Source organism: Danio rerio, chromosome 1 (genome assembly GCF_052040795.2).
Source record: "Danio rerio strain M-AB ecotype USA chromosome 1, GRCz13ab, whole genome shotgun sequence".
Classification (NCBI taxonomy): domain Eukaryota; kingdom Metazoa; phylum Chordata; class Actinopteri; order Cypriniformes; family Danionidae; genus Danio; species Danio rerio.
In genome coordinates, this window is record NC_141021.1 from 17,162,501 (window position 1) to 17,189,035 (window position 26,535).

At 34.3% G+C, this 26,535-nt stretch overlaps 1 protein-coding gene and 1 long non-coding RNA gene across 7 annotated transcripts in view; one reads left to right on the plus strand and one right to left on the minus strand.

Annotated features, from left to right (window-relative positions):
• The window catches only part of sgcz (sarcoglycan zeta), a 503,764-nt gene that overhangs the window by 205,408 nt on the left and 271,821 nt on the right, over positions 1-26,535 (minus strand). For all 6 annotated transcript variants that reach the window (XM_087237039.1, XM_087237041.1, XM_087237040.1 and 3 more), the window contains exon 2: positions 15,531-15,725. In XM_087237039.1, coding sequence (XP_087093165.1) covers positions 15,531-15,725 — 195 coding nt within the window. The remainder of the gene's footprint in view (positions 1-15,530; positions 15,726-26,535) is intronic.
• Positions 1-26,535, plus strand: part of LOC147846759 (uncharacterized) — a 1,232,122-nt gene that overhangs the window by 73,183 nt on the left and 1,132,404 nt on the right. The window lies entirely within an intron of this gene.

A 26,535-nucleotide genomic window follows, 5' to 3' on the forward strand; every position in this document is an offset into this window, starting at 1 on the left:
ATTATACTTAACCCTTTATTTAATTTACAACACAGTTCAGGAGCAAACTCTGGTGGCATAAAAGGTAGCTCACCCATTTTATCTATCTTAAATAAATCTCCCCACCACTTTAGTTGAACAGATTTTTAAGAAAACTTCTTATTTATTTATTTTTTAATAGCTTTTGACAACTGAAGTATGGTTTTGTTGCACACGCGTACTTCAGAGTACACCACAACCTATAGGGTTGAATTCTAAGTTTCTAAATTGACTTGTAAAACCATTTCTAAAAATGTGGTGTAATTAAATGTATATCTGAGACCAATTTAGCATATATCAATGTATGCTATAGTATCTTTATTAAATACATTACAAAACACAGCTATAACTGCACTAAAAGTGTTACACAGTACATTATTTACAAAAAATAGACACGTCTAGTTTCAGAGGCAAATAGAATGATTTGGTGTCAAGCATACGAAAGCCATTATTGAAAAACAATTCTACTACACAGCTACACAGAAACAAGGAATTATCTTGTCCCTGAAATTTACCCTTCAAAAACACAAGCTAAAAGTTTCAAAGGTGTCAGCACAGGTGATAAAGCTATGGCTGTCTTTCAATTTACTCCGACATTTGCTAAAGCAGCACACAAACGCGAGCCTTCTGCTGACCCTCTGAACTCTTTGGGGAGCATTAAACCTGATGGGTGGGTGATAAACTGCAGGCGCGAGGTGAGATTTCAGGTGTGCCTCCACTAAAAGTGCTGATTGGTGCTTCTTAAAACAATACTGAAACAGCTAGTCCTGCCATTATTCACTTTTCAGTGGATTAGCTGTCAAAAGAGGCAGCAAAACAACACCCTGCTCTGAATATCTCCCACTTTCCAGACCTCTTCTCGCTACAGATACAGATCAGTGTAGTCAGCAGTCTTTCGCTTTCTCACTCCCTCCATCTTTCTTCCCGACACACACACACACACACACACACATATGCGCGTGCATGCAGACCAAAATACAGCCATATCTGTCAGAAATATTGGACTGAACAGCAAAGGCAACATTTGATGCACAAAGCACGCACACACAATTATTTATACAAAAAGCATGTCTCGCTGTGACAGATCAGTGATTACGAGAGCCATATTGTCTCAACATCTGTCCTGTTTTTTTGTCATACCTCGCATCTGAATCAACATACTGTCATCGCCACTGGCCGGAAAACAAACATGTCGGGAGGAAGTTTAATCTATCAGCAACTAGCGATAAAAAAACCCCAAAAAAACACACACACACACACACACACACACACACACACACACACAAATATGCTGAGCGGTGAACTCTAAACATTCCCTCAATGCAAGTACATTATCATACAATCAGCTTTTAAATATGGTAATTTTGTATTTGCATAATTACAAATGTCGAGTTTCATAACAGCGTTGTATAACCGTCCAGAACGACTACCAAAAGCTGCAAATTTGTTTCTGCAACTTCCAAGCGATTACAGTGTCAATTCCCCTGGAGCAGTGGGGTTTTAAATTCAGCAAATTCAAAATTTAATTGACCTCATTTATTTTCTTAATATGCATTCTGGTATTATTCGGCACTGTTCATCTGTGCACCCTATTCTAAAGGGAAGAAGAAAAAAATCATCTCAATGGTCAGTGAATCATTCAGAATTGTTTACAAGCGACTCTCTCATTGAACCCCAAGTCATTTATTAGCTCTGCTTAATTAAAAACGAACATTACAGTAACTGTTACAGTAATGCACTGAGCTTCAAGCGATTTTTAATGTGTGTAGTGAGTAGTTGTTCTTAGGATATCATATTTTGTTTTCATACAGTATGCAAATATGATTCCATTCGAATAAGGATATTTTGCAGTAATAAGTTAATAAATATAATTTGAGTATTAGTAGACTATCTGCTTATCTGTTAAAACTGCTCCTTCAACAGATATTTAACTGACTGTAAGAAACTTTGCAAGTATATGACAACTTACGCTAACCCTAACCCCAACCCTTACAGTCTACTTATAATCTATTGAGAATTAGTTGGCATGTAGATGTAATGTAACTTAAATTCAACAAACTGACCATCAAAATAAAGTGTGACCTTATAAAATGCTTATACAGCAGGTGGGCAAACAAAATGAGCTTTTTAACACCACAGATAACGCGATCTGCACATCTGCTTAATGCATTTTCTTTCTTTCTTTCTTTCTTTCTTTCTTTCTTTCTTTCTTTCTTTCTTTCTTTCTTTCTTTCTTTCTTTCTTTCTTTCTTATTTTCTTTCTTTCTTTCTTTCTTTCTTTCTTATTTTCTTTCTTTCTTTCTTTCTTTCTTATTTTCTTTCTTTCTTTCTTTCTTTCTTTCTTTCTTTCTTTCTTTCTTTCTTTCTTTCTTTCTTTCTTTCTTTTTCTTTCTTTCTTTCTTTCTTTCTTTCTTTCTTTCTTTGGAAAGGTTGACCAAAATGCTTATACATACAACTAAATCAATAAAACAAATAATTCATATGTAATCATTACTACAAAAACAGTTCAAATAAAAAGTAAAATAACCCATCCTAACTTTTTCAGGTAAATAAGATTATTTAGCATGCAAGATATTTGCTTATCATCAGCAAGGTGGTGGTGAAATGTCAGCGAATCTCTTCCGTGTCTGGCAAAAAAAAAAAAAAAAAACTCTCATAATTCAGTTTTTCACAATCCAAAACATATATTTTTTACACAAAATACATTTGGAAAAAAACAAGACACCTGTAACCATTGACATGCGTGATCTTGCGGTTTGACATGGACATCTTGTCCGTGCACTATACATACATGCTACATTTATTTAAGAATATTAAAAATCGCACAGTGTGTGCCTGACTTTACACACTGACCCAGTTGCTTTAATTGTGCCCCAGTCAAAGTTGCTCATATCTTTACTCCTGCCCATTTCTCCTTCATCCATCAGTTTGATTACAAGACCCCGTTGACTGATTACTATCTGTTCTATCTAGACTTTAATATGCGGTCTTGTTAGGAGATGATCAACTATATCCGCCTCACCTCTGGCTGGTCATAATGATTTTGGTTATCAGCGTATTTCCAGATCAATGGGTATTGAACTAAGATTGAAATTGAACTGTACTGGAATTGAAGGCAGATCAATTACAATGGAATTATATCATTAGTCTCAAAACTCAGCCCTTTATTACTGTTTTCACTGACCAAATAAATGCTGTTTAGGAAGCACAAGAAACATCTTTTAAAAACATACAGATGAAGTGGGTTCAATCTAAAAGGGTTGTGTCATGATGGGCTTTACACAATCCAAGATATATCAAAGTGCAGCAATTTAAGTTTTAATAAAAAATAAGGGGACAGACCAGGTATAAAAATCCAACAAAGTACAAAACAATTAACAAAAGTGAATCAAACAATGTTTGAACAGGAATTCAAAAACATAATCATAACATGAAACAAAGTGAACAAACAAACAAACCAAAATTATGAGTCAGTTAACAAACTAGGACCAGATAAGAGCCAGACAAAACAAAATAGTATCGTGCAAACAGTGTGCACAAGCAAACAGCAAAAATCCAAAGGCAAACTAAACACATTATAACAAGCTTATAAAGACAACATTAATTAGACAATGACAGAAAGCTGGAAACAATTAGGCATCATATAAACAACTACAAAACAGGAACAAAATATAAAACATAACTAATGTCCAGAAGACCACAAGATGGCACTACAGCAGACATGACAAGTTGAAATTAGAGGGCTCTATTTAAACAATCTAGGCGCAAAGTCTAAAGCGCATTGCGCAAAAGCATAACCGGCGTGTGCGAATCCACTTTTGCTATTTTAAGGATGGAAAAATTTGGTCTGCGCACTGGCGCATGGTCCCACAGGGTTGTGCTTATTCTCTTAATGAGTTATGAGTGTGTTTTGAGCATAACGTGCAATAAACCAATAAGCATCTCATCTCCCATTCTCTTTAAAGCCACGTTTACACTAATACGTTTTAGTTTTAAAATGCTTACATTTTGCTAAGGTTACGCCTTCCAGCCACACTACCCCAGAGTTTTCGAGCACTGAAAATGGAGCTGTTTGAAAACAGTGAAAAGGCCATTTTGATTTTAAAAAACTGGTGCTCTGTGTCAATGTGGATAGGAGAAAATTAAGACGTCTGAAAATGGTGGCGTGGCTGCAGACATTTGCTTATCTGATTTGAGCTTTTTCTCAATATTAAGTAGCCTACACACAGACTTGCGACCTTTTCTTGTAAGTTCAGACTTTTCAAGTTTGATAAGCAAAACAAACTCCTGAGGACACATTAGGTAAAAATACTTTATAAAATCATTTGCATCACCTTGGCTTTGTTGTTTCTCTATCTTAACTATAAAATAAAAACACGATATAAAAGAACTGCCTATTTTCATGTTGATATTAACTTAACAGATACCAAAAATGTTGAGGCTAAATATTTATATGACCTTCATCTTCACTGTATGCATATTTATAACAAAACAGAGCCTATAACGTAATTGTCTCCTTTCATTTTCTTCTCTTTTCATACCCTATCTCTTTAGCTGAATATCAGTGTTAATAATTAACAATGGTCATTACAAAAGTACAACGTACAATAAGTTTATACTTAGGACAAGTAATAGATTTGAAAGACCAAAAGAGACGTTAGATAGAGATAAGACATCTAAAAATGTATATGACATATATAAGCTAAATATCACATTTAACAGCTATAATGAGATGACATGCAGTGGTAGGTCCTTGGTGAACTGTCTAACCTGCGCTGCTCTCATCTAAGGAGGTGCGCGCAGAGGACTGGTAACTGCCTGGAGCTCAGATGTGTGCATACACTGCAGCGCATGCCAGAGTGTGTGTGTGGTCACGTGATGTGCATTTACAGCGGTGTAGTGTGGACGGAAAGCTGTTCAGAAATGCTAGGTGAAACTCCAATGTGGACGTGGGTCATTTTCGTTCTAAAACAACATTTTAAAACTAAAACTAAAACCTTTTAGTTTAAACAGGGCCCAAGAGCCTGTTGAGTCACGCCATGACGCATTTAAACTGAATGCATTACTAGAGAGAAAACAGTTAAACAGACCATCTGCAAAGCGAGGAAAAAGAACAAGCCTTATCCATTCGTCCTCTTAACTTCACTTTTACTCTTTACTTTACTCTTTTACTTTCGTGAATAAGGAAACAGTGGAAACTAAGTCCACTTAAGACATCCATCAGCCTACATTTTTAATTTAATTTGTTAAGGACAAGGATTTGTTTCAAAACTATTTCTCAATTCAGTTCTAATTTCCAGAAAATTAATAAATGAACAATAAAAACGAAGTGTGGTCGAGCACTATATTATGTAGTCATATTCAAACACCCAATCTATTCTTATGGCCCATATGATTATGCATCTCCAAAACTCGACAGCTTTCAATTGGTCAATGGCATGGTCTATTTCAGTTGCTCAAAATAGACACATGACAACAATGTGCCTTAACACACCTCCTTTTTAGAACAGCACACCCATGAATCCACAAAGTGGCGCAAATGGATTTGCTATTTAAACAACCAGGGTAAAAACGTGAAAATTAGGGTTGCACTGGTCTGAAAATAACATCAAATCGTGCCAAACATGTCTTGCACCTTATTGCGCCTGGTGCATGATAGGGCCTAAAAACTCTCAGCCAAGTTCAATCACCACTTGGTTTGTATTTCTCCATGAATTCTAAACAAAGCCTTCATATTAGGATTTATTTTTTATATATAATTAGCAGCCACCGTGTATGTGAACTCAAAACGATTTCCATTGTTCATTTAATTTGCTTATCTCGTTCTTTTATTATAAATATCCATTTGCTCTCTTTTTTTCTGCCTGGGGCTTTGTGTTTTTTGAATCGAAACCTTTTCTACTACAGTCTATTGTGCTGAATGGCTCATGTGCAAAAACAAAACACTTAAGATAATAATAAGTTTCACAGCAATGGATTTTGTCTTATTTTTAAAAAATATATAATAATAAAAATTAAAAAACAAGCATGCAGATACAGGCTGCTTACACTGTCCTTTTACTGCTGGGACCCATGACATTGAAACTTAATAAACAATCAGGAAGCAATCATTCAAATGTGGAACCTTATTCATCAAATCTCTAATAAGCAGACCAAACAGGAAGCATGCATAAATGATTGCCTTGCCCTTTATATCAAAACCAGCTTGCTCTGTAATATTCAGTTTAGAAATAATGAGGGGAAAACTGCGATGAATGAAAGATATGCTCGGATGGATCTCCTCAGTAGCTTATCCAAACTCATTTCAAGCTAGTTGGGTTGACTAAATAAATGTATCGATAAACATGGGGTATGATGAGAAGGATTAGACCACTAGCTGAATGTGTGCTTAAAACAAGAAAATATCCAAACATATTTGCTCTACTGGAAATGTTAACATGACTTTCAGGACATAACATTATCAATATTCGCTTTTAGACTGACTAAAAGGACTTTATATCTAAAAAAACTAAAAGAAAAAACTACATTCATGCACACATTCATACAAGCCATCACACACGATGACCCAGTGCTTTCATGCTCAAGCACACACACGCAGTTCATGCTGAAAGAAAATCAATGAATTCCCTCTATCTGCTTATGATGCACCAACTTTCAAAACAGCCTTTCAACCTCATGCACACAGAGCGAGAGATCAGATGCTTTCCAAAAAGAGAAGCAGAATAAGGAAAAGACTGAGGGAGAGGAACAAAGAGAAAGAGCCGTGTGACAACCTTAGCGCACTTCCTCTGAAAAAGGGCAAATACATTACTTGGCTTCACTCAAAGTTCAAAGATGCAAAGTTCTTTTTGGCCCACTTTCTTTCTGTTTTACCCTACACAAACTCTCTAGTCGCTTACCTCAAGGACCAAATAAACAAACAGAATGGCCAGTGTTGGGAAGTAACTGCAGTTTGCTGTACTTACATCTGACTGCTGAGGTCAATTGAATGATTTGAAAAGCCCAAAAATAAATAAAATAAAATAAAATAAAATAAAATAAAATAAAATAAAATAAAATAAAATAAAATAAAATAAAATAAAATAGAACAAAAATAAAATAAATTAAAATAAAATGAATCCACAATTTTGCGGTTGGGTCTGTCCTAGTTCAGATTATGTTCTAACCACAAACTGTTTCAGGGTTCATTTGAAAGCATACCGATTCCACCTGTTCAAGGAGGTCTTGGTACGCTATTTAGTTATTTGGCCCACTCGAGTGTGATTGCTACATTCACACCTGCCCAAATAAACCGCACCAAGAGGGAAAAGAAACTCTATGTGTTTCAACTGAACCAATTAGGGCAAGTGTGAAGACTCCCTTAGTTCTAAAGTTAAATTAACAATCCTTCTGCAGGTTTCATTAGCTTACTGATATTAAATAATGATCTTCAATTTAGGTTTGTTTGTGCCAGATAAATGCAACACTGATTACATAATGTAAAAGGTACATGACATATTTTTACTTAATATAGCTTCAAAGCTTCCTAAAAGTTTTTTTTTTTTTTTAACTTCTAGTGTAGCTTGTTTACTACAGTACAATTAAATAGTCACTTGAGTATACTTTAAAAGAAATGAACAACAACAAACAAACAAGCAAAAAATAAATAAAATAAATAAAATAAACCCTCAGGTCATCTTTCATATTCCTCAGAGAATCATTTAAGTTTGGACTGACAAGTTATGAGAGAAGTTTTAGTTTGGGGTCATTTTTCCAATTAAACAACGAGTTCCTTCCTAAATGAACTCTTAAAAACAACAGTTCTTTATTTGGAATCAGTGGTTTTATGAAGAACCTCACAAAAGCTTCATTAAAGTGATAAAAGACTCTTTAGAAGATACAATATATTTTTATATTATTTTAAGAGTCTTTGGTGAACAAAAAAGTTCCTTCCAATGCATCTCTATATTAAACCCTCATTTGTAACCTTTATTTTCAAGAGTTCACTAGAGGAATTTATATTTTAAGTCAGCTGTGGCCAATTTCTCTGTTCACAACAGATTCAAACACAGAGAGAGAATAATGACTCGTGTGACATTCATCACTATGAGGGATTTGACTAATATCAGTGGAATATATACGGCTTCATGGGTTAACGGGAGGGAAATTCATCTGCACAATTGGATTTAGTAACAGCAGAATCCGCCAACCCTTGAGACCTGCTAACGGCTCCTGTGAAATTACCCATCTGCCTTTTTTTCTCCTTTCCTCAAGCCTGATATTTGCTCTCGTTCTCTCCCTCCATCTCCCCTCTTGCTGTTTTTGGGCAGCTTAGTGGAGATTTGATTGTTGGGGGGCATTTATGAAAACAGTAGGGGAGGATTGACTTGACTTGACCAAGCTGATTTGCATACATATACATCCAGTCCAAGCAGTGGCCCCTGGGGTGCATTGTGGGATATTACAGCTGGAATAGCTGGTGACCAAGCAGGTAAATTGAGTTGGAAAAATACACATTTTCTAGAAATGGGTGAAAATGGATAGATATGTAACTTGCGGTGGGTCTATCAAGCTCTGGTTGCCATAGCAATTATTATGGGATGTTTCAGTAAGTCGTAGCGTTGGCCTCTCATATGAGGTCATTCCATCTGATTCTCATTTTCAGCTCTGACGGTGGATTCGTTATCTAGAGATTTGCACAGGCTAAAAGTTTGTAATCGCAGGAGGAAACACACAGTTTGCGACTGCTAATATAACTGTCACTATATATTTAAAAATACATTATGAAAGTGCTCTCCGTGATGACACTTTGAAGTTATTTGCTGACAGTGACAGTGTAAGAAAGTGTACTTATAAGCCCTTGTGCATATTTCACTAGTTCCCATGTTTAAATAATGTAGACAGAAGGATTTTTATTTATTTATTTAGTAATTTTGAGGATAACAAAAAGTGAATGGGAACATGACATGCCAAACTAAAACCTGCATGCCCCAAACATTTAAGCCTAAATTATTAGATACCCTGTTATTTAATTTGTTTGCTGTTCCAAATATTTCCCAAAATAATGTTAAACAGAGCAAGGCATTTTTTTTACAGTACTTCCAATAATATTTTTATTCTGGAGAAAGTCTTATTTATTCTATTTGGCTAAAATAACAGCAGTTTTTTAAAACCATTTTAAAATATTAGTAGGCCCTTAGGGGCCAATCACCAGGGGCGGATTTAGGGATTTGAAACCATTGGTAGTTTTTATAATTATTTATTTATTTATTTATTTATTTTGCTGTTTTTTTTTCTTCTAAATATCACTGAATCTCTTTTTCTATGTTTTATTCCAATGAAGTCTCTACATGTTAAATGTTTATATATATATATATATATATATATATATATATATATATATATATATATATATATATATGCACAACTAAAAAAAATAAATAAATTGAAAATAATAAATTGTTTTTTAAACTTAATCTTTACCTGACTTGACTGCTGGACTGCTCCATGATTTAGGATGTAAGACAAATTTGTGCAGATTAATTATGTTAAAATTTAATTTGCAAGACCTTCACCATACAAAATATGATAGAATCTGATGAATGTTTTGTGTATAATTTATACTTCTAGGTATTTATTGGGGACCCCCGGATTTCCTAGGGCCCTAAGCGGCTGCTTATTTTGCTTATTGTTTAAATCCGCCTTTGCTGATCACACCTAATGTACTTTTTGCATTGGGAGGCGCCTTTTTTGAATGATTTACTAACGGCCACGAGCATTTTGTGAGCTGCTTATGTGCCCATGCATGCCTCGCCTGCTGTAGCGCCTTTTTGCCGTTCCGCGATGTGTGATCGCAGTTGAAAACAGTCAACTTTGAAGGTGCATCACGTCAGTTGTGTCTTTTTTATTCTCCAATCAACTGAAAGCAAAGGCAGGGTTTCCATTGAGGCGACAGCAGTGTTTAGGTGTGCTCGACTTCATGCAGCACTGCGTAGACCGATCGAAATCTGTCTAAAAAAAAAGGGGGTATATCGATTAGAAATTTTGTTGACTGTCATATGTGGCATCAAAGTACCGCGACAGCACTTTGTTGTTAAATATTAAAATTATACCAATTTCAAACTTGCACACAATACCCAGATGATTCAGTCTATATATATATATATATATATATGTGTGTGTGTGTGTGTGTATGTATGTATGTATTATGTACAGTATAGTCATCATGGCAAAGGTCAAATAATTCAGTTATTAAAATTTAGTTACTAAACCTATTATATTTAGAAATGTGTCGAAAAAAAATATTTCTTTTAAACAGAAATTGGAAAAAAAAAACTATACAAGGGGGCTAAAAAAAATAAATAAAAATAAAAATAAAAAAAAAACATTATTTTGATAAAAGTGCACTTGGTTGTTTTGCATAAAAAGACACAAGAGCCTGGTTTCAGAAAGCCATCAAGACATTCAGTATTAAAATAAAGAATAACTTGACATCCAGAAAAAAGGTGACATTCTCAACATCCATTAACATTCTCCCTGGAAAGTTGAGGTTTAAGTGCCTTGCTAAGACGTCACAGTGATGGATCATTTCTTGATAGAGATGAACTTGTAACCTTTTTGTTATCATCCCTAGTGTTTAATCACTGAGCTACAGCATCCAGAGAAGTCATGAAAAAAAGAGTTGTTATGGTGACAAAAGGATATTTATACCTGTAATATTATCACGTGATGAGTGGTAGGAAATAATGGATGTTTCAGAGTGGGTGGTTTCTCTAAAGCAGAGATTATTGTTTAAGATTTTTTTTTTTTTTTAGCATTAAGTAAATGCAGGTGCTTTTCATCGCTAGGTTGGTCAGAAGATTTTTATTATTATTTATTTATTGCCAAAATCTTCTATTTTGTAAATCAAAATTAGCTAATTGTGACCACAATCTGATTTGAAAATCAAATGTCTGAAGAAAAAGAAGAAACTACAATGAAATAATAAATTATATATACATAATTATATTAGTTGTGGAGCCAACACATTTCTCTGTAGATTATTATTTAAAATATAATAATTATTATTTTTTTTTTATCTTATACTTTCTGGATAATATTGTATTATGTTGTGTCTGACTGTTTGTGTATTGTGAAATGGTCTTTGTGTTTTTTTTTTGTTATGTTTTTTTTCTGAAGTTTGTTCTGTTTATGTTATTGTTTATTTTCTTATGCTAAAAAAGATAAAAAGATAAAAATATATTATTATTATTATTATTATTATTTTAATAAAATATTGCTTTTGTAAATTTTAATATAACTGAATAAATATTGTATATAATAATTTTAATAATAATAATAATAATAATAATAATAATAATAATAATAATAATAATAATAATAATAATAATAATAATAATGTATTGTTATTATTATTATTATTATTATTATTATTATTATTATTATTATTATTATTATTATTATATGATATATACTGTACTTACTACTTTATTTTCAGTCATTTTAAAATCCTTCACAATTTCTTTAATTTAAAAACAAACTTTTATTTTGACAGGTTATTATGTTTTAAACATCTCATAGTGATCTGATCATTTGACACTATTTACTTATGCATGTATTTTGCATATGTATGCATCTATGATATTTAAAAAATAAAAATATTGCATATGTGTGCACACAGTGCGGACAATGTTTCTTAGTGTGGACAATGCGGTTCAACTAATTCTTAGTCATGATAACCAGGAATAGTGGGTAAAATTGCCAATATGAAGTCATTCAGTTGAACTCTGCTGGCCCACATAGTGATGAACCAAACGGTTTGTTGATATCTGCTGTTGTAGTTGGAGAAAGACCCAGAGGCACAATACAGGTCAAACAACTCAAGGTTTGTTTAGCCAAGGTAATAGAAAGTCTGAAGATATAAAAGTCTTTCCCTTTGGCAGTCACACAGGAACCATATTAGCTACACAGTCAGACTTATAACCATACACACACACACGCACACGCGCACACGCACACACACACACATCAAAACGAGGCTTTGTGAGGCTGTCATGTGATACAACAGCAAATTCCTACATACGCAAACTCCACAAAAAGGCATTGTAGTTCTGTTGTAGTTAACAGTTCTTCCATCATCACTTCCTACACTCTAAGAAATAAAAGTACACGAGGTTACTGGGGTGGTATATGTTTTGAAAACGTGCAAATCTGTACCTAAAAGGTCCATATTAATACCTCAAGGGTACATATTAGTACCAAAAAGTAAATAAGTGTTTCTTTTAACATTTTTAGGTAGTAATATATACTTTGAGGTACTTTTATGCACCCTTCAAGTAAAAATGTGTACCTTTTGAAAAGGTACAACCCCAGTGACAGCTCCCATACCTTTATTCCTGAGATTGGATGTCACACACAAAAACATACAGAAGTTGTAAAAAAAAGTCCACAAAATCCTTTCATTTCTCTTTGCTGTCTCGGCAGACAAACCACAGAGTGTTCAGTTTTGAGTAGGTTCACGACTCCGCTGATCCAGGCAGCCCATGTTTGTAATTCTGTATAGCCAGCATGTGCAGCAGATGCTGTTAAACAAGGACAAATCAGCTGGGTAAATAAAGTGCTGTGACCTGATGCGTGCTAGCTGGTACACCTGACCATCTGAGCAAGGCCTTTCACGCAAACAGAAAGGGAAAAACAGAGATTTTTTTGTTTGTTTGTTTATTAGCCAAGCGAATGTACACAATATTTGCTGGTCTATGCTGAATAGAGTGATACAGCCCACAATGAAACTGGTTCATAATGGTAAAAATGTATTATAGATTAAGTGGCTGTGAGCTCCAAGGCTGAATACTTTTGTTAAAAAGATCAGCTTGAATTATTTATCTTTATTTTTTACTGTTTGTTTCAAACAGCTGATTCCATACAGAAAAGTGAATCTAATCAAATAGTTACAACACATTAATATATCCAAGTATTAAAACATTTAACTATATTTAGATATACTTTTCATATAGAAATTATGATTTCATTGGTTATTTCCAATTCACTAGACTTGGCTAACAGTAAATCGTTCCCTCAATGCAGAGTTTTAAATAGTAATAGCTCATTATTCAGCAATATAGTATACAACTGTACAATTGTTATTATCATTATTATTATTTTTTTTCGTAGGGGTCAGATATAAATCAAAACTCCAAATTGACTCATAAACAATGTGATATGTTCCTACAAATAGTAATGTAGTTTAAATTGGAGTCAGATTAAATTTGAAGCCGGAGACAAATATTAATAAATCCTGATATACAGCAGAATTATTTTCAGAAGCGCTAGAAAAGGCTTACACAGATTTTACCTTTGACCATTCATTGAATTCCATCGTTGGGCTGATAGAATAGAATCCTACATTGTTTTCATTGTGTACTCAGTTTGATGGTATGCACACATAAGCACTCAATATGTACACACTAAAAAGATTCATCCTTGCTTCCAGTCTCTGCTTTTACTTTCCAAAAAGTATGCACTATTACAATACATTTCTGACTGCTGATATTCTTTAATCCCCACGCAAGCACTCAAGGATGTCTATTGTTTTTTTGTCATCTTCATGTGTTCGTTGTTATTTTCCCTACTATCTCAGCTAAGAAAAATGGTCTGGTTTCATGCTAACAACTGCATATGTGTGGTTTAGATATAGCAACTGCATTTGTGAAAAAGCATGGTTTAAAAAAAAATAAACTGCTTGAGGGGTTTACACAGAACAAGGGCTGTGAAATATATCGTTTTAACAACGATATGGTAATGTGATCATTCATAATGGACACATTGCAGGAAATGCAATGTTAAGTTTGTATTATAACTTATCATTTGCATCTGTTTTTGATGCCTGTGATTGTATAATGATTTAAAACAAAAAACATTCATGTATAAGAAAATTATACCATTTGTGACCTTAACTACGATTAATTTTATTGAATTATGTGTATCATTCAGTTACAGTACTTGAATAATGTTAGACTCAAATGACAAAACACTTTATTTTAATTGTGTCTTTTTCTTGATTGTATTTATAGACTGTTGTGCATGAAAATACTCACAACACATGCAAATACAGAAATGCACTGCAAATAGCAGACCACAACAAATATTTGAGAATTTTTAAATATCCTGCAGCCCTACGCAAAACATGTTTTTCCATTGCAATGTGCTACTTTGTTATTGTTTCTCAATGTAAAAACATGCTTAATGGGTGTGTGTGTGACCATACACTCGACTCTCGCATCTTTTGTCAAAATAAAACCCCTTCATCTTTCACATGCAGTGCAGCTCATTACTGTCAGTTCCATAGTCGTGGACCAATCAGAAGAACTTGGAGTCAGGACAAACATTGCAAGTTTCTTTATTTACAAACACTCATTAGCTATGTTTCCATCCAAAAATGCGAATAAACTTTATGCACAAAACTGGATAATCGCATTACAGATGTGCGAATAAAGCAGAATTTTCATCTAACGAGTCAAAGCGAACAAAATCGTCACTTCCTGATTAACTGGCGCCCAATATCAACAGTAAAAATGGAATTTCCAGCTAGAGGAGAAGCTGCATCAATCTGTTCTTCATCTAACAAATGATTTGCGCCTCAGAAAGCAATCCTGGAATGCAGTGAACGCGCGGTGGCATTTGAAAGTGTCAGACGCGGAGCACAGACGCTCTTGATTCTGAAGGTTAATAATATAATAACACTAATACTGAAATGGTAAGGCATTTTATAATGACCAAAACAACATTTCAGATGTTTTAAAACTTTTAAATGTTTAAAAGTGTTTCCATAGTAGTTTATGTGCATCTTTCCTCATCGAATAAAAAGTTTATCCTACTCAGTTATGCGCATAAGTTTTTTTTATGCGCATTTTCAAAATGTATGCACATCATGACGTTTCCATCAACCATTTTTTTATGCGCATATGCAAAATGCGCAAAAAAAATAGGTTTTTAATAAAATAGGGTTTTGATAGTTAATGACTGTATCTAGATAACCTGTATGCTTTATGTATTTAATGTTGAGCTTTTTATTTCAAACAATTTTCAAACCAAGCATTGCACCTCGCATTGTAAATAGCAAAGGCGCAAAGGGGTGAGTGAGCCCTTACTCTTCTGATAACAAAATTTGTAAACTGTAACAATGCACTTTATGGGTCTTCAAAAACAAATATCGAAACATTTTTTTTCTTAATTGAGTGGCAAATTCGAATATTAGATCATTTGCATGGCTAGTTTTCTTCCTGGTAGGGTTAGGTGTATGGGTAGGGTTTGAGTGCATGCCTCTTTTTAAATTTATACATTTTCATACAAATTAAATTGTACAGCATGAATTTGTACAAATTAGCTTTCCAACAATATGTAAACTAGTTACATTTCCTTATGTGATTGGTCTGGGACTGTAAGTATAAGTGATGCTTACATTAATGTGCATGATATAATACATTAAATATAGCCAATAAACGAAGGAAAACAACAGGAGACAGAGAAGTGCTTACCACAGTGAAGTTCATGACTTTTAGAATCCAGATGGTCAACGCTAAATTGACAATCATTGTGACGAGGAGGAGGAGGATGAAGAAATACAGACAGCGCTTTCGCCAGCCATAAATCCCCACGGGGTACACAGTAGCACATCCCGGCCTTTGGAGGGGGTTCGGCTGAGATGCCAAGATGTACTGCTCCTGAGTCATCTAAAGAGAAAGAACAGAAAGAGACTAAATTAGTTCCAAATTGCTTCGTTTTCACAAGTCTTTCTTGTTTAATGCAAATGTGCTGGTGGCTTGAGGGGAAGAAGACAAAGAAGATATAGCAGCAACAACTTTCCAATGAGCTTTCAACAAATACACTTTAAATGTTGACTAAATGCACTGTTTCATTGACCTTTTCTTTGATCTCTGTTTGTGGAACAGAATCGTGTCAATGCTTTTTCATGCATTATTAATTAAGCATGGTTGGACTAATTGACAGTGAAATACTAATGGGAATCTAGGTTACTGGTATAGAAATGTGAAAAGTAAGAGCATTAGAAGAACATCACCTTAGAATTAAAAGGTTCTGTCTGCGTTCTGAAGGATTTTAAGATATTCAAAGTTTTTGCATTCCATATAGCAAACAATATGTGCATATATGTGTTTTTTTTTTTTTTTTACATACAAAGTCTTAAACTGTAAACGACTTATAAAAAAACCATCCCACAATGTAAATAATGTGTCATTTAATAAGAATATATCAATAACTCAAGTTTGACAAAAATGTCAGATAGAAAGACATGCAGTATACTGTAGGTGAATAAATGAACTAAATTGGCCTTTGTAAATTGGCCTCAGTGTATTTGTGTGAATAATTGTGTATGGATGTTTCCCAGTACTGGGTTGCAGCTGGAAGGGCATCCGCTGCGTAAAAAATATACTGGATAAGTTGGCGATTCATTCTGCCTTGGCGACCCCTGATGAATTAAGAGACAAAGCCGAATTAAGTGAATAAATAAAAAAAAAAAAAATTAATTAGTTATTCATTTATTTATTTATTTTATTTCAGCTTTGTCCAATAATTAATCAGGGGTCACCACAGGGGGATGAACCCCACCATTAAACCCAACCATCATTGAGAGATAAGCAAATCGTACGAATGAAATCGGACAAATTCATATGAATTAGCCACTAACCAAAAAAGTTATCTCTGCAGTTTTCAGTTTTTCAGGAAACTTTAAAGAAGTAGTTCGAACAAACAGCAAACATGAATCTTTGCATGTGTGAATTTATCCTTGCTCTGCTAAATATCACTTATATATTATATTTGAAAAAGATGTGCGCACACAAACACACATATGGGCAGATATACAGGGAAGTTCTGAACAGGGAAATGTGTATTCAAAAAAATTTTTTTTTTTTTTGTTGTTCAAACTACTTACAGTATTTAAGATGAGCTGAAACAACACAATTCTTGAGATTTCATTGGGGCAACTTAATTTTTTTTATGTTCAATCCACAAACGTTTGTTAAAAGTGTTAAGTTAACTTAATCAATTTGTGTTGGGACAACATGAAAGAATTGTGTGGAACCCTGCATTTTTACAGTGTATGGGATGTCGCAAAATGTCCCTTCTTCCACAAGCAGCATGTGTCAGTCCCATCTTGCTTTAGCTATTTAATTTGCAGTCTCCCAGCATGCATTGGCTCAACTAAAGACCTCAAGTATATCCTCTCTGAAAACTACCCTACCTCTCTGTAACCCCACAACTCCTTTTAGCTGACTCTCCAGCTCCACAAAAGTCTTTACAAACTCCCTCTAAAAACTCTTCAAAAACTCTCAAAACTCATCCACAACATTCTCTCTTAAAAGCAAATGTTCCAATTAAAGCAAAAAAAAAAAAAAAAGGCCTCATGCCAAAAAAAGAACCTATTTTTCCATTCACAAAGGACTTTTTATTTTCTAGTACTCTGGTCTGTGGAGGTAATTTCTCGATGTTAAAATGTGTTCTCCTATCTCAGCGGTACAGAGACTACTACCGTTCGAAGGTCGACATCCAGAGGAATACAAACAATGTGGACTCTTTCAAAACATTGTTTGAGTATGTTCAAGCAAGCTATTTTGGCTCAACCGGGATAGTGAATTTTGGGGATTGGAATCCATTGTTTGATCGAACAAACTTCCAACTTGGATAGATGCAATTTGGTTGCACTAGTATACACATTTCAAGAGAAAAAAAGAACTGCTTAATCAAACCTTTAGCTTGGTAAAGTCTAGAAGGGAGATTTCTTTGTTCAGAAGTTAATGGGAATTATTTATATTTTTACAGCAATACATTTACCGTACAACAATAATCACTGTTTTTGCATTACTGTAAGGGTTGGGGTAGGGGTAGACATTATTAATATAAAATTCAATAGATACTTTAATACATATTATGGATAACTATTGGTATAATTACTGTTTTTACATTAATGAGAAGGTTGGGTTGAGTAATTTAGTGTATAAATGATTCTCATTATCTTCCAGCCCCAGCTGTATCCCTTATAGCAACAAGGCTTTAGCTTACTGTGAGGGTTGGGGTAGAGGTAGATATTATTAAAATACAATTCAATGGATAATTTAATACATATTTTGAATAATTCATGCTATAATTTCCATTTTTACATTAAAGTGAAGGTTGGGTGGAGTAATTTAGTATATACATCATTTCCACTAGCGTCCAGCCCCAGATATATACCTTTAGCTTGTTTACATAGTTTAACTGTTTTCCTAAACTGGTCTACAAACCAAAATGTTTCTTAATGGCGAAATGAGGGCTAAATTATATAAACAGTAAAGTTGAACACAAAATAACTGAGTTTAGATGCAAAAATCTGACATTTACATGAAAGATGGTAAAAATAACTTATTTTTGCCATAAAAGTGTCTAGAAATTTTCAACCTACACACAAGAGCCTGGTAAAAATGCTTAGTTTAAAAGAAAATTTTAGACGGCATTTAGAGCTTTTTCCATCTGAGCTGTGGATTTTTTTTTTATTATATTTTTTAAATATTTTGAGTGATGTTCAACAGACCAGTGCGATGTGGCTGTATATTGGCACTGGTGGGAGTAATGCATTGTATGTACCACCAGTGTATACAGCCACATCGCACTGCTACAAGTGTAATATCGCATTTATACAACAGTTTGACGGGATAATCGTGTATATAAAAAAGAAAATCAAACACGGGATGACTAAAAACCCTTTTGTAATAAAAACTACTATCTTCTGCCATTCCTGCACATCTGTAGCTGACATCAGAACAGCAGCAACCATTGCTATTTCACCAGTGTCCCTTTAGAGCTAGTATTTGAATGATTTTCTAGCGTACTGTCTAAAGTGATGAATCTGTCTACATTTTTTTGCTATTTCTGCAGAGAATTTTGTAAAAAATCTGCAGATTTCTGTGGAATGAGTTTGGGAGTATCATAACTAAAAACTTAATATGTGAAATAAAAAAATTTTACCCTTTTAACTTTTATTTAATGTTTACAATGCAAATCCAATTAGATCCACTTTATTTGGCAAGTCTCTCACAAAGCAAAGCAAGTCTTTGATGTAATATATACAAAAATACAAAATATTACTTCACAAACTGTATTGTAAATAAATCATGTGATTATTTTCATATTGGTCAATAATTATACTGAAATTAATTTAAAAACTGAATAAATATAAATTTAGACACATTTGCTCAAGTAAATAAAAAGAATCAATGATGGGCTAAAATCCTGTGGAATTCTGCACACGCAGATACCATGTGGGCCTCGTTATTAGTAATTATGTGATGAGGTTTAAGCTTGAGGATTAAGTTGATCATGAGGTTCTCATCTGTAACAGAACAAGTGCTGTGCTTCACTCATGCACATCTGTATATCCAATATTTATTTGATTACGTCACAGTGTTGGCATTTTGCTAATCACAGCAAATATGATAAGGATTTCAGTTTGATCTGATTCACAGTCCAACCCTCAACCCCTTCTGCAGCTTCCTTTTCAAGCCGTTCTGCTCGAAAAAACATCTGAACCTGAGCCTGGGCAATAGCCATTTCTGGTACATGCTGCTATTCACGACCCCTTCAGTGCTCCTATTGTTGTGAAGAGCAAGCATGTGCACATTTCCTACATGTTTGTGGCGTGCCAATTCGAAGAAAGTGGGTTTTAGTCAGTGCGGAGGAGTGTAGTTAATAGTCAGTTTCCACCAGTTTTCAACACACGGGTGAAAAAGATCGTTCCTTTTTTTTTTTCTGTAGCCTCAAGTCCTCATCTTCTATAAATATCGAGGCCGGTGGAGAGGAAAATATCAGAGTTTTTTCACTTGCCATTTTTTTTAAACCTTTCAGTCTCCTACGCTTTTTTTAAGCAATACCATTATAATCATTGTTTCTTGCGTTGTTTCTGCCACCTTCTTATGGTGGTATTGTCTTTTTACAGTATCTCTCATTCCCAGTGCCTTCATGTGTCCTCCCTTTTATATCGCTTTACTCCGCCTCTGTCCATCTCTCTCTATCCCTCCCCTGTCTAGCTCGCTCTTTCTCTCTTTGTCTCTCTGGTTCCAATGCATTTCTAAAATTGATCTGACAGCAGAGTGATCCATCAAATGCATGTGCAGCCGAGCTGGACCAGAACGGCACCCTGCCTACAGCCTAACACTATTAACACGCTCACCAACTACTCACTCACTCAGATTACATCTGTTTGTTTCAGCAGGAAGAGAGAGTGAGAGAGAGGGAAAAGGAAGAGAGATAGAGAGAAGGGAAGTCAGACACACAATCAAACCCAATAGAGATTTAAGTGCAGGGCAGATGAATAACCAAAGCAGAGACTAAGCAACGCCCCTAATTTCTCATAAATTATAATAATTATGCACTTAATATGCTTTTATTTTTATTCTAATAATATATTATTCGTTCATTTGTTCACTCATTCCTTCATTAAAAATATACTAACAACTTTTTCAAGGGTTTCCTCCGGGTGCTCTGGTTTACCCCACAGTCCAAAGAGATGTGGTATTGGTGAATTAAGTTAGCTAAATTGGCCTGAGTGTAAATAAGGGTGTATGGATGTTTCCCAGTGATGGGTTGCAGCTGGAAGGGCATCTGTTAAAGGCTTAACCAGGATAAATTACATTAACTAGGCAGGTTAGGGTCATTAGGCACACACCATACAGTGTGTAACAAAGCTCTAACTAAAGTAAAACATCAAGCTAAGGCTTAAATCTGAAAGGGCACAGTGTTTAAAACTATTGATTCATGTACAGTATAAAAGAGTCGACTCAAGGGGGTTCAAATGAATCATCTTGGTAACAAATCTTTAGCTGTGTCGGCGTGATGTCAATACAAAACTCAAGTCCCACCCATTTGTTGCATGCACAAAAAATGTTAACCCCTGTACCCACCCACAAACACTGTACAAAGAAAAAGAGAAAGAAAAACACTGTAGCAGATCCTGGTTGAATCATGTCGCGTAAGATGCTGTGCTCTGAAGTATGAGAGAAAGTTAGTGTTATTTTCCCACCCAAAGATGAGGCTGTAAAGTGTCAGTGGTTGAAGTTTACTTTTGCAAAAATACCTCAGTATTATAGCCCCAGCCTTGTGCTGTGTTCCTGTCATTTTTCTGACGAGTGCTTCAGCAATCTACATGCTTACAAGAGGGGATTAGTCTGACATTTGTTAAAGGAAATTTCAGAAAACACTTTTGATGTATGGGACTTTGTCAGAGCTTGAAAGGAACTTTACAGTGCACAGTTCATGGATCAGTTTCTTCCTCCATTTCACGAGTGCAAGTAACTTAAGTGATATTAAAATGGTTACCTCCTTGTTTTCTCTAACTTGCAAATGATGTATTTAATTGTCTCTTGTTACACATAATTGCTCCACGCGGCTTGTACTGTATCTGGTTAACTCTTTATATTCTGATATCACGTCTAAAACCACATTAAAACGTGACATGTGGTGATTTGTTTACAAATTTAAATGTATTTGTGAGCTCGCAATCCACTGCCGTTTGTCATTGCTATGGCCACCGTCAGCTGTTCAATTTAATTTAATTTAATTTAATTTAATTTAATTTAATTTAATTTAATTTAATTTAATTTAATTTAATTTAAGCATTATTTTTATGCATTCATTAATTTTCCTTCGGCTATTTTTCAGGGATCACTACAGCGGAACGAACAACCTACTTTTATTATTTTCGCATGCTGTTCCATGTTGAAAATCTGAATACTAAAAAATTACCTTTCAGCATCCTAAGTCAGTTATTGCAAAAAAAGTGTGTGTGTGTACGTGGGAGAGTGATTGTGGAAGGCAGTGTTGTGTCAACCCAGCAGAAAAGAAGAATCCACTAAGAAAACAGAGCTAAAAATACCACATGGTCTTCCACTTTTTTCACTAAATCAATCCCGGCACAAATATTACTTCAATTTTGCGCGACGACACCATGGTGCCGAGGCGCTAACGCTAAGCAGTATTAACAAATCGATACATCATTTAAAAAGGTCATATCAGTCAGGGATGTAATTTAATGCCAGGCAGCATACAGCACAGATTTGCAGCTAATTAAATGTTGCCATCTCCGTACAAGCTCTCCCACTTTTCAAAGGTGAATCAACACAGGGGTATCGACAGTTCTTTGCTCTGCATAAACATGGGTGACAATCTTTCTGAAGTAAAGCCCCTCTGTTGTTAATCTGCTCCTTTTTGCTTTTCTTTTGTTTTTTTTCAGAAGGGTATCTCCGCAGCAAGTTCAATCTTAATCAACATCTTACACTTTTAATTAGTACCTTCTACTGGATCTCAACGCCAGCACCAAGCTTTCGCAGTTTGTCAACCTTCAAAGACACACACTTGCTCGTGTCGCGCCATCACTCCAGTCTGAAATATCGTGCATTAGATTAGAAGGCTTTAAAAAAAAATGGAGCAGGTGTCCTGTGCAATCCAGGCGCAATTATGACATCTTTCACTGCGTACGTTTCACGAGTGAGCGGCGTGCAGTTAAAACATTAGCCGCCTCAACGCTCAAAGCTCTCCGCAAAAAGATCCTTCTCATCCGAGTAGGAGGATGAGGACGGATCTGACAGCTGCGTGTGTTTGTAGCGCGCGTCACATGAAATCACAGCAAGGAAAACACTAAATCATCTGCTAGGAAAACATACATTAGTGAGACTGATGGTGTGATTTTCTGTTCATTTTTTGCTCTAGTGTGAGAATTTTTAGGTAGCATCTGGATAAAGAATATGACATTACTTGTTGATGGAATCACACACAAACAGATGCAGGGGTGTGTAATAAGAAAAAAAGTTTGTTGGTGGTTTTGTCTAGTTTGAGTAAAATAGGAAACTTGGAACAGCTCACATTAATCTGAAAGCTAATTTGCTTATGTTGCAGATATTATCAAACAAAATATTGAAAATTATTTTGAGAAAAATCTGAAAAATAATTTCACTTTGTAGAGGAACATTTTTATTTATTTATTTATTTATTTATTTATTTATTTATTACATTTTTATTTTATTTTATTTTATGTGATTATTTAATTATTTAATTAATTTATTTGATATTTATTTATTAATTTTTTTTATATTTTTATTAATTCATTTTTATTATTTTTATACATTTACATCATGTATCTATTTCATTTCATGTATTTATTTATTTTTTATTTTATTGTTTTATTTTATTCAATTTACTTCTATTTATTTTATGTCTATTTATTTTATTTTATGTGATTATTTAATTTTATGTAATTATTTTATTTTATTTATTTCATATATGTTTTTCCATTTTTCTTTCTTTATTTATTTCATATTTATGTATTTATGTATTTATTTAAATTTTATTTCATGAAATTGTTCAATTTTAGGTATTTTATTTATTTATGTATTTATTTATTTATAATATATATATTTATTTTACTTGTTTCATTCATATTTATTTATTTAGCTGTTTGTTTATTATTTTTATGTAGCATTTTTATTTATTTTTATTCATAAATTTATGTTATATTGTATTTTATTTTATGCTATTCATTTATTTATTAATTTTATATTTACTTATTTATTTTATTTTTATTTATCTTATTTAATTAAATTTCTTTAATTTTATGTCATTAATTAGTTAGTTAGTTAGTTAGTTAGTTAGTTAGTTAGTTAGTTAGTTAGTTAGTTAGTTAGTTTTTGTTTGTCTCCCAAAGTGCTAGCACCCCTTGACTAGATACATATTTATGTATTCTTCTTAGTCTCTGTTGTCGTTATTCATCTGCCCTGCACTTAAATCTCTACATTTCCCTCAAATAAACTTCACTTTTTTATGAATTCATAATAAGCTCTTTTACCAACAAAAGTGTGTTATATTACACACAAATTAACAGAACTATAAATTGTGAAGCCTAAATACAAAGTAAAAAAAAAAAATAAATCTATAAACAAACTATACCAACTTTACCACTAAGCTTTCATCTACACTTTTCCTCTTTATTTGCAATATACATGTTTGACAGACTAGTTATACAGTGGGAGTGTATTCACTCAGTGAATTCATGTGTATTTTAAGGTGATTTATATGCTGCTTAATTGTTATTACATGTGATTAAATATTGCTAATAAATTGTAATGTTTAAAAAGTACTTGATTTTGCACATGCATTTGATATAAATGTGTATACTTTTTCTCGAAATTGCTGTTCAGTATTAAAAAATATAATAAAATACACATAGTGGGTGAATGATGCAAGCTCCTTTTTCTAAGATTCGCATTTCAGAGCTGCCAGGACATCTCCTTGGAGGTAGGAGAGAACAAAATGCATTGGGAAAGCATGTTTCATGGTCTCTTACCGTACACAGGAGCCTTGCAACAAATAGCTGAACATCCTGCCACTCAAGAGGGGATACAACATCCCCCGATTGTCCTGCCTGTTTTGTGCACTTCTGCCAAAGCGCGCACAGAGGGTCCAACTTAACTAGGGGAAAATTCACAAGTACTCCACCAGGCTATTGCTACCTGCAGCCCTGCATCGAGCCTGAAGGGACGGGTGCCCAAGTTTTCCCCGTGTGACCCAGTATGACGAGCCAAAATTGGAGTTTTCTGGCAGAAGAACCCTGATGTTTAAACAGTGGGTTTCTCCTCCCTGTAGCCACCCACCCTTGCACGCTGCTTTATTTGTGCACTTGGCGCCATGTGTGTTGACAAGAAGCCAGATATTGTCTTCTGTTCTCTCTTCACTACCTGGGGAAGCTAATTAGGCTTCTATTTTAGAGGCTGCTAGGGGACAGGGACCACAAGATGGAAAAAAAAGGAAGAAAGAATGCTAATGCAAAAATACGCCAGCACAGCATTGTGTGACAACTTCTAAGGGCAATAAAGAGAAAGCCAACATAAGGGCCCGGATTGAACTACAAGGACTTCCGAGCATCCTGCATGTTGAACGTTTATTAGCTGTTAGAGGGCTCTGTGCTGTATATTCTAAAAGGGTAGCAAACTCAAAACATTTTAGGAAATCAGTAAAGATAAATTGTTAACGACCGCAAATTGTATATTAGTAACATTATAGATTGTTCGTTTTTAAAACTTAACTGACACAGTGAACTTTCATATTTTTCTTGCTTAAACATTGTATTAAATGGCACCTATTTTACCCCTTTTTCAAGATTTAAGCGAAGACTTCTGTCTATCCAGAATGTGTCAGAATTTTCACCTATCAGATTGTTTATTATACCTTTTTAGACTATTGAAATCTACTGCTATGAACACATTGGGGCTGTTTTTGTTGCCTGTACCTTTAATGCTAGTTCACCCCGCCCACCATTCCCACATCCCTGTCAGTGTGTCTCCATCTCCGTCAGATAAACAACACAATGACAGACATGAAGCAAGCAGACCTCTCATAACATTTGTGAGAAATACTACAGTGAGAACTTTCTCAATGATTATTTTATGTATTTGCTGTGGAGTTAAGTCAAGCCTTTCTGCAATGTTGAGTCACTCAAATTGTCATTACAAAGTTCACGCACACACACAATGCGGATGCACACAAACACACAGTGTGCACATTTAAGTTTGCACTGTTTTTGCAAGGCAAAACAGGATACAGGTCAATATCCACTGCTGTATGGATATCTGTTACGTTTATGTACAAAATAAACCTGATTTAATGTCCACAAACTGGGATTGAAGTGTCTTCTTTTATTATCGTACTGACATGAGCAGTGAAAAGTGCTGTAATTCATTACAATCATGCATTATTTTAAACATGTTTTAAACTTGTAGAACTCGTTATTGATTACATTTGATGATGACTGAGGATCACAGCAAGCTAAACAGATCTTTTAAATTCCAGTTGCTTTGCGCATGTCCTGTCTTGTTGATATGATTATACACATCATTCAATTGGGTGGGTGGGGAACTGCACTCCTATGTGACGTTGTGGTGGGCCTCAAAATGGGAGGATTTGGATCCTATTTTAACGTCAGGAAATAATAAATTAATACATTCATTTTGTTTTGATTCCTCCAATATGACTGTGGACACACTATATCTACACACAGTTCAAAGAGCTTACAAAAAGATGATTTTCATCATAGGTGCCCTTTAACTAAAATTTTGCAGTTAACTAATTTAATCCAACAAACACTGTTCCTAAAATTACCTAAATACTTCTTTGATAGTAAATCTGCTTTGTAAGGTGTTTTTTATATTTAGATTTACTAACAAAGCCACATGAAAGCAAGCATCAAAAATGAGCAAAAAAGGGCTAATGATGCATACCATATTTTTAATGGATGCCACTGGAGGAGAAGCTTCACTATGTTGAATAAACAGCTTATTATTTTAGCAATTCACAGCCTGCTGGCTGTGTTTTGTCTTTAAGCATTAGTTTTGGATCAATCTCATTTCAAGGTTGACAAAGAGTGCTGTTTTATGATAGAAGTCACAGACAGGTTTGCATCAGATAAGACTCCGCTTATCATACTTCTCAAATATTTCTATAGGA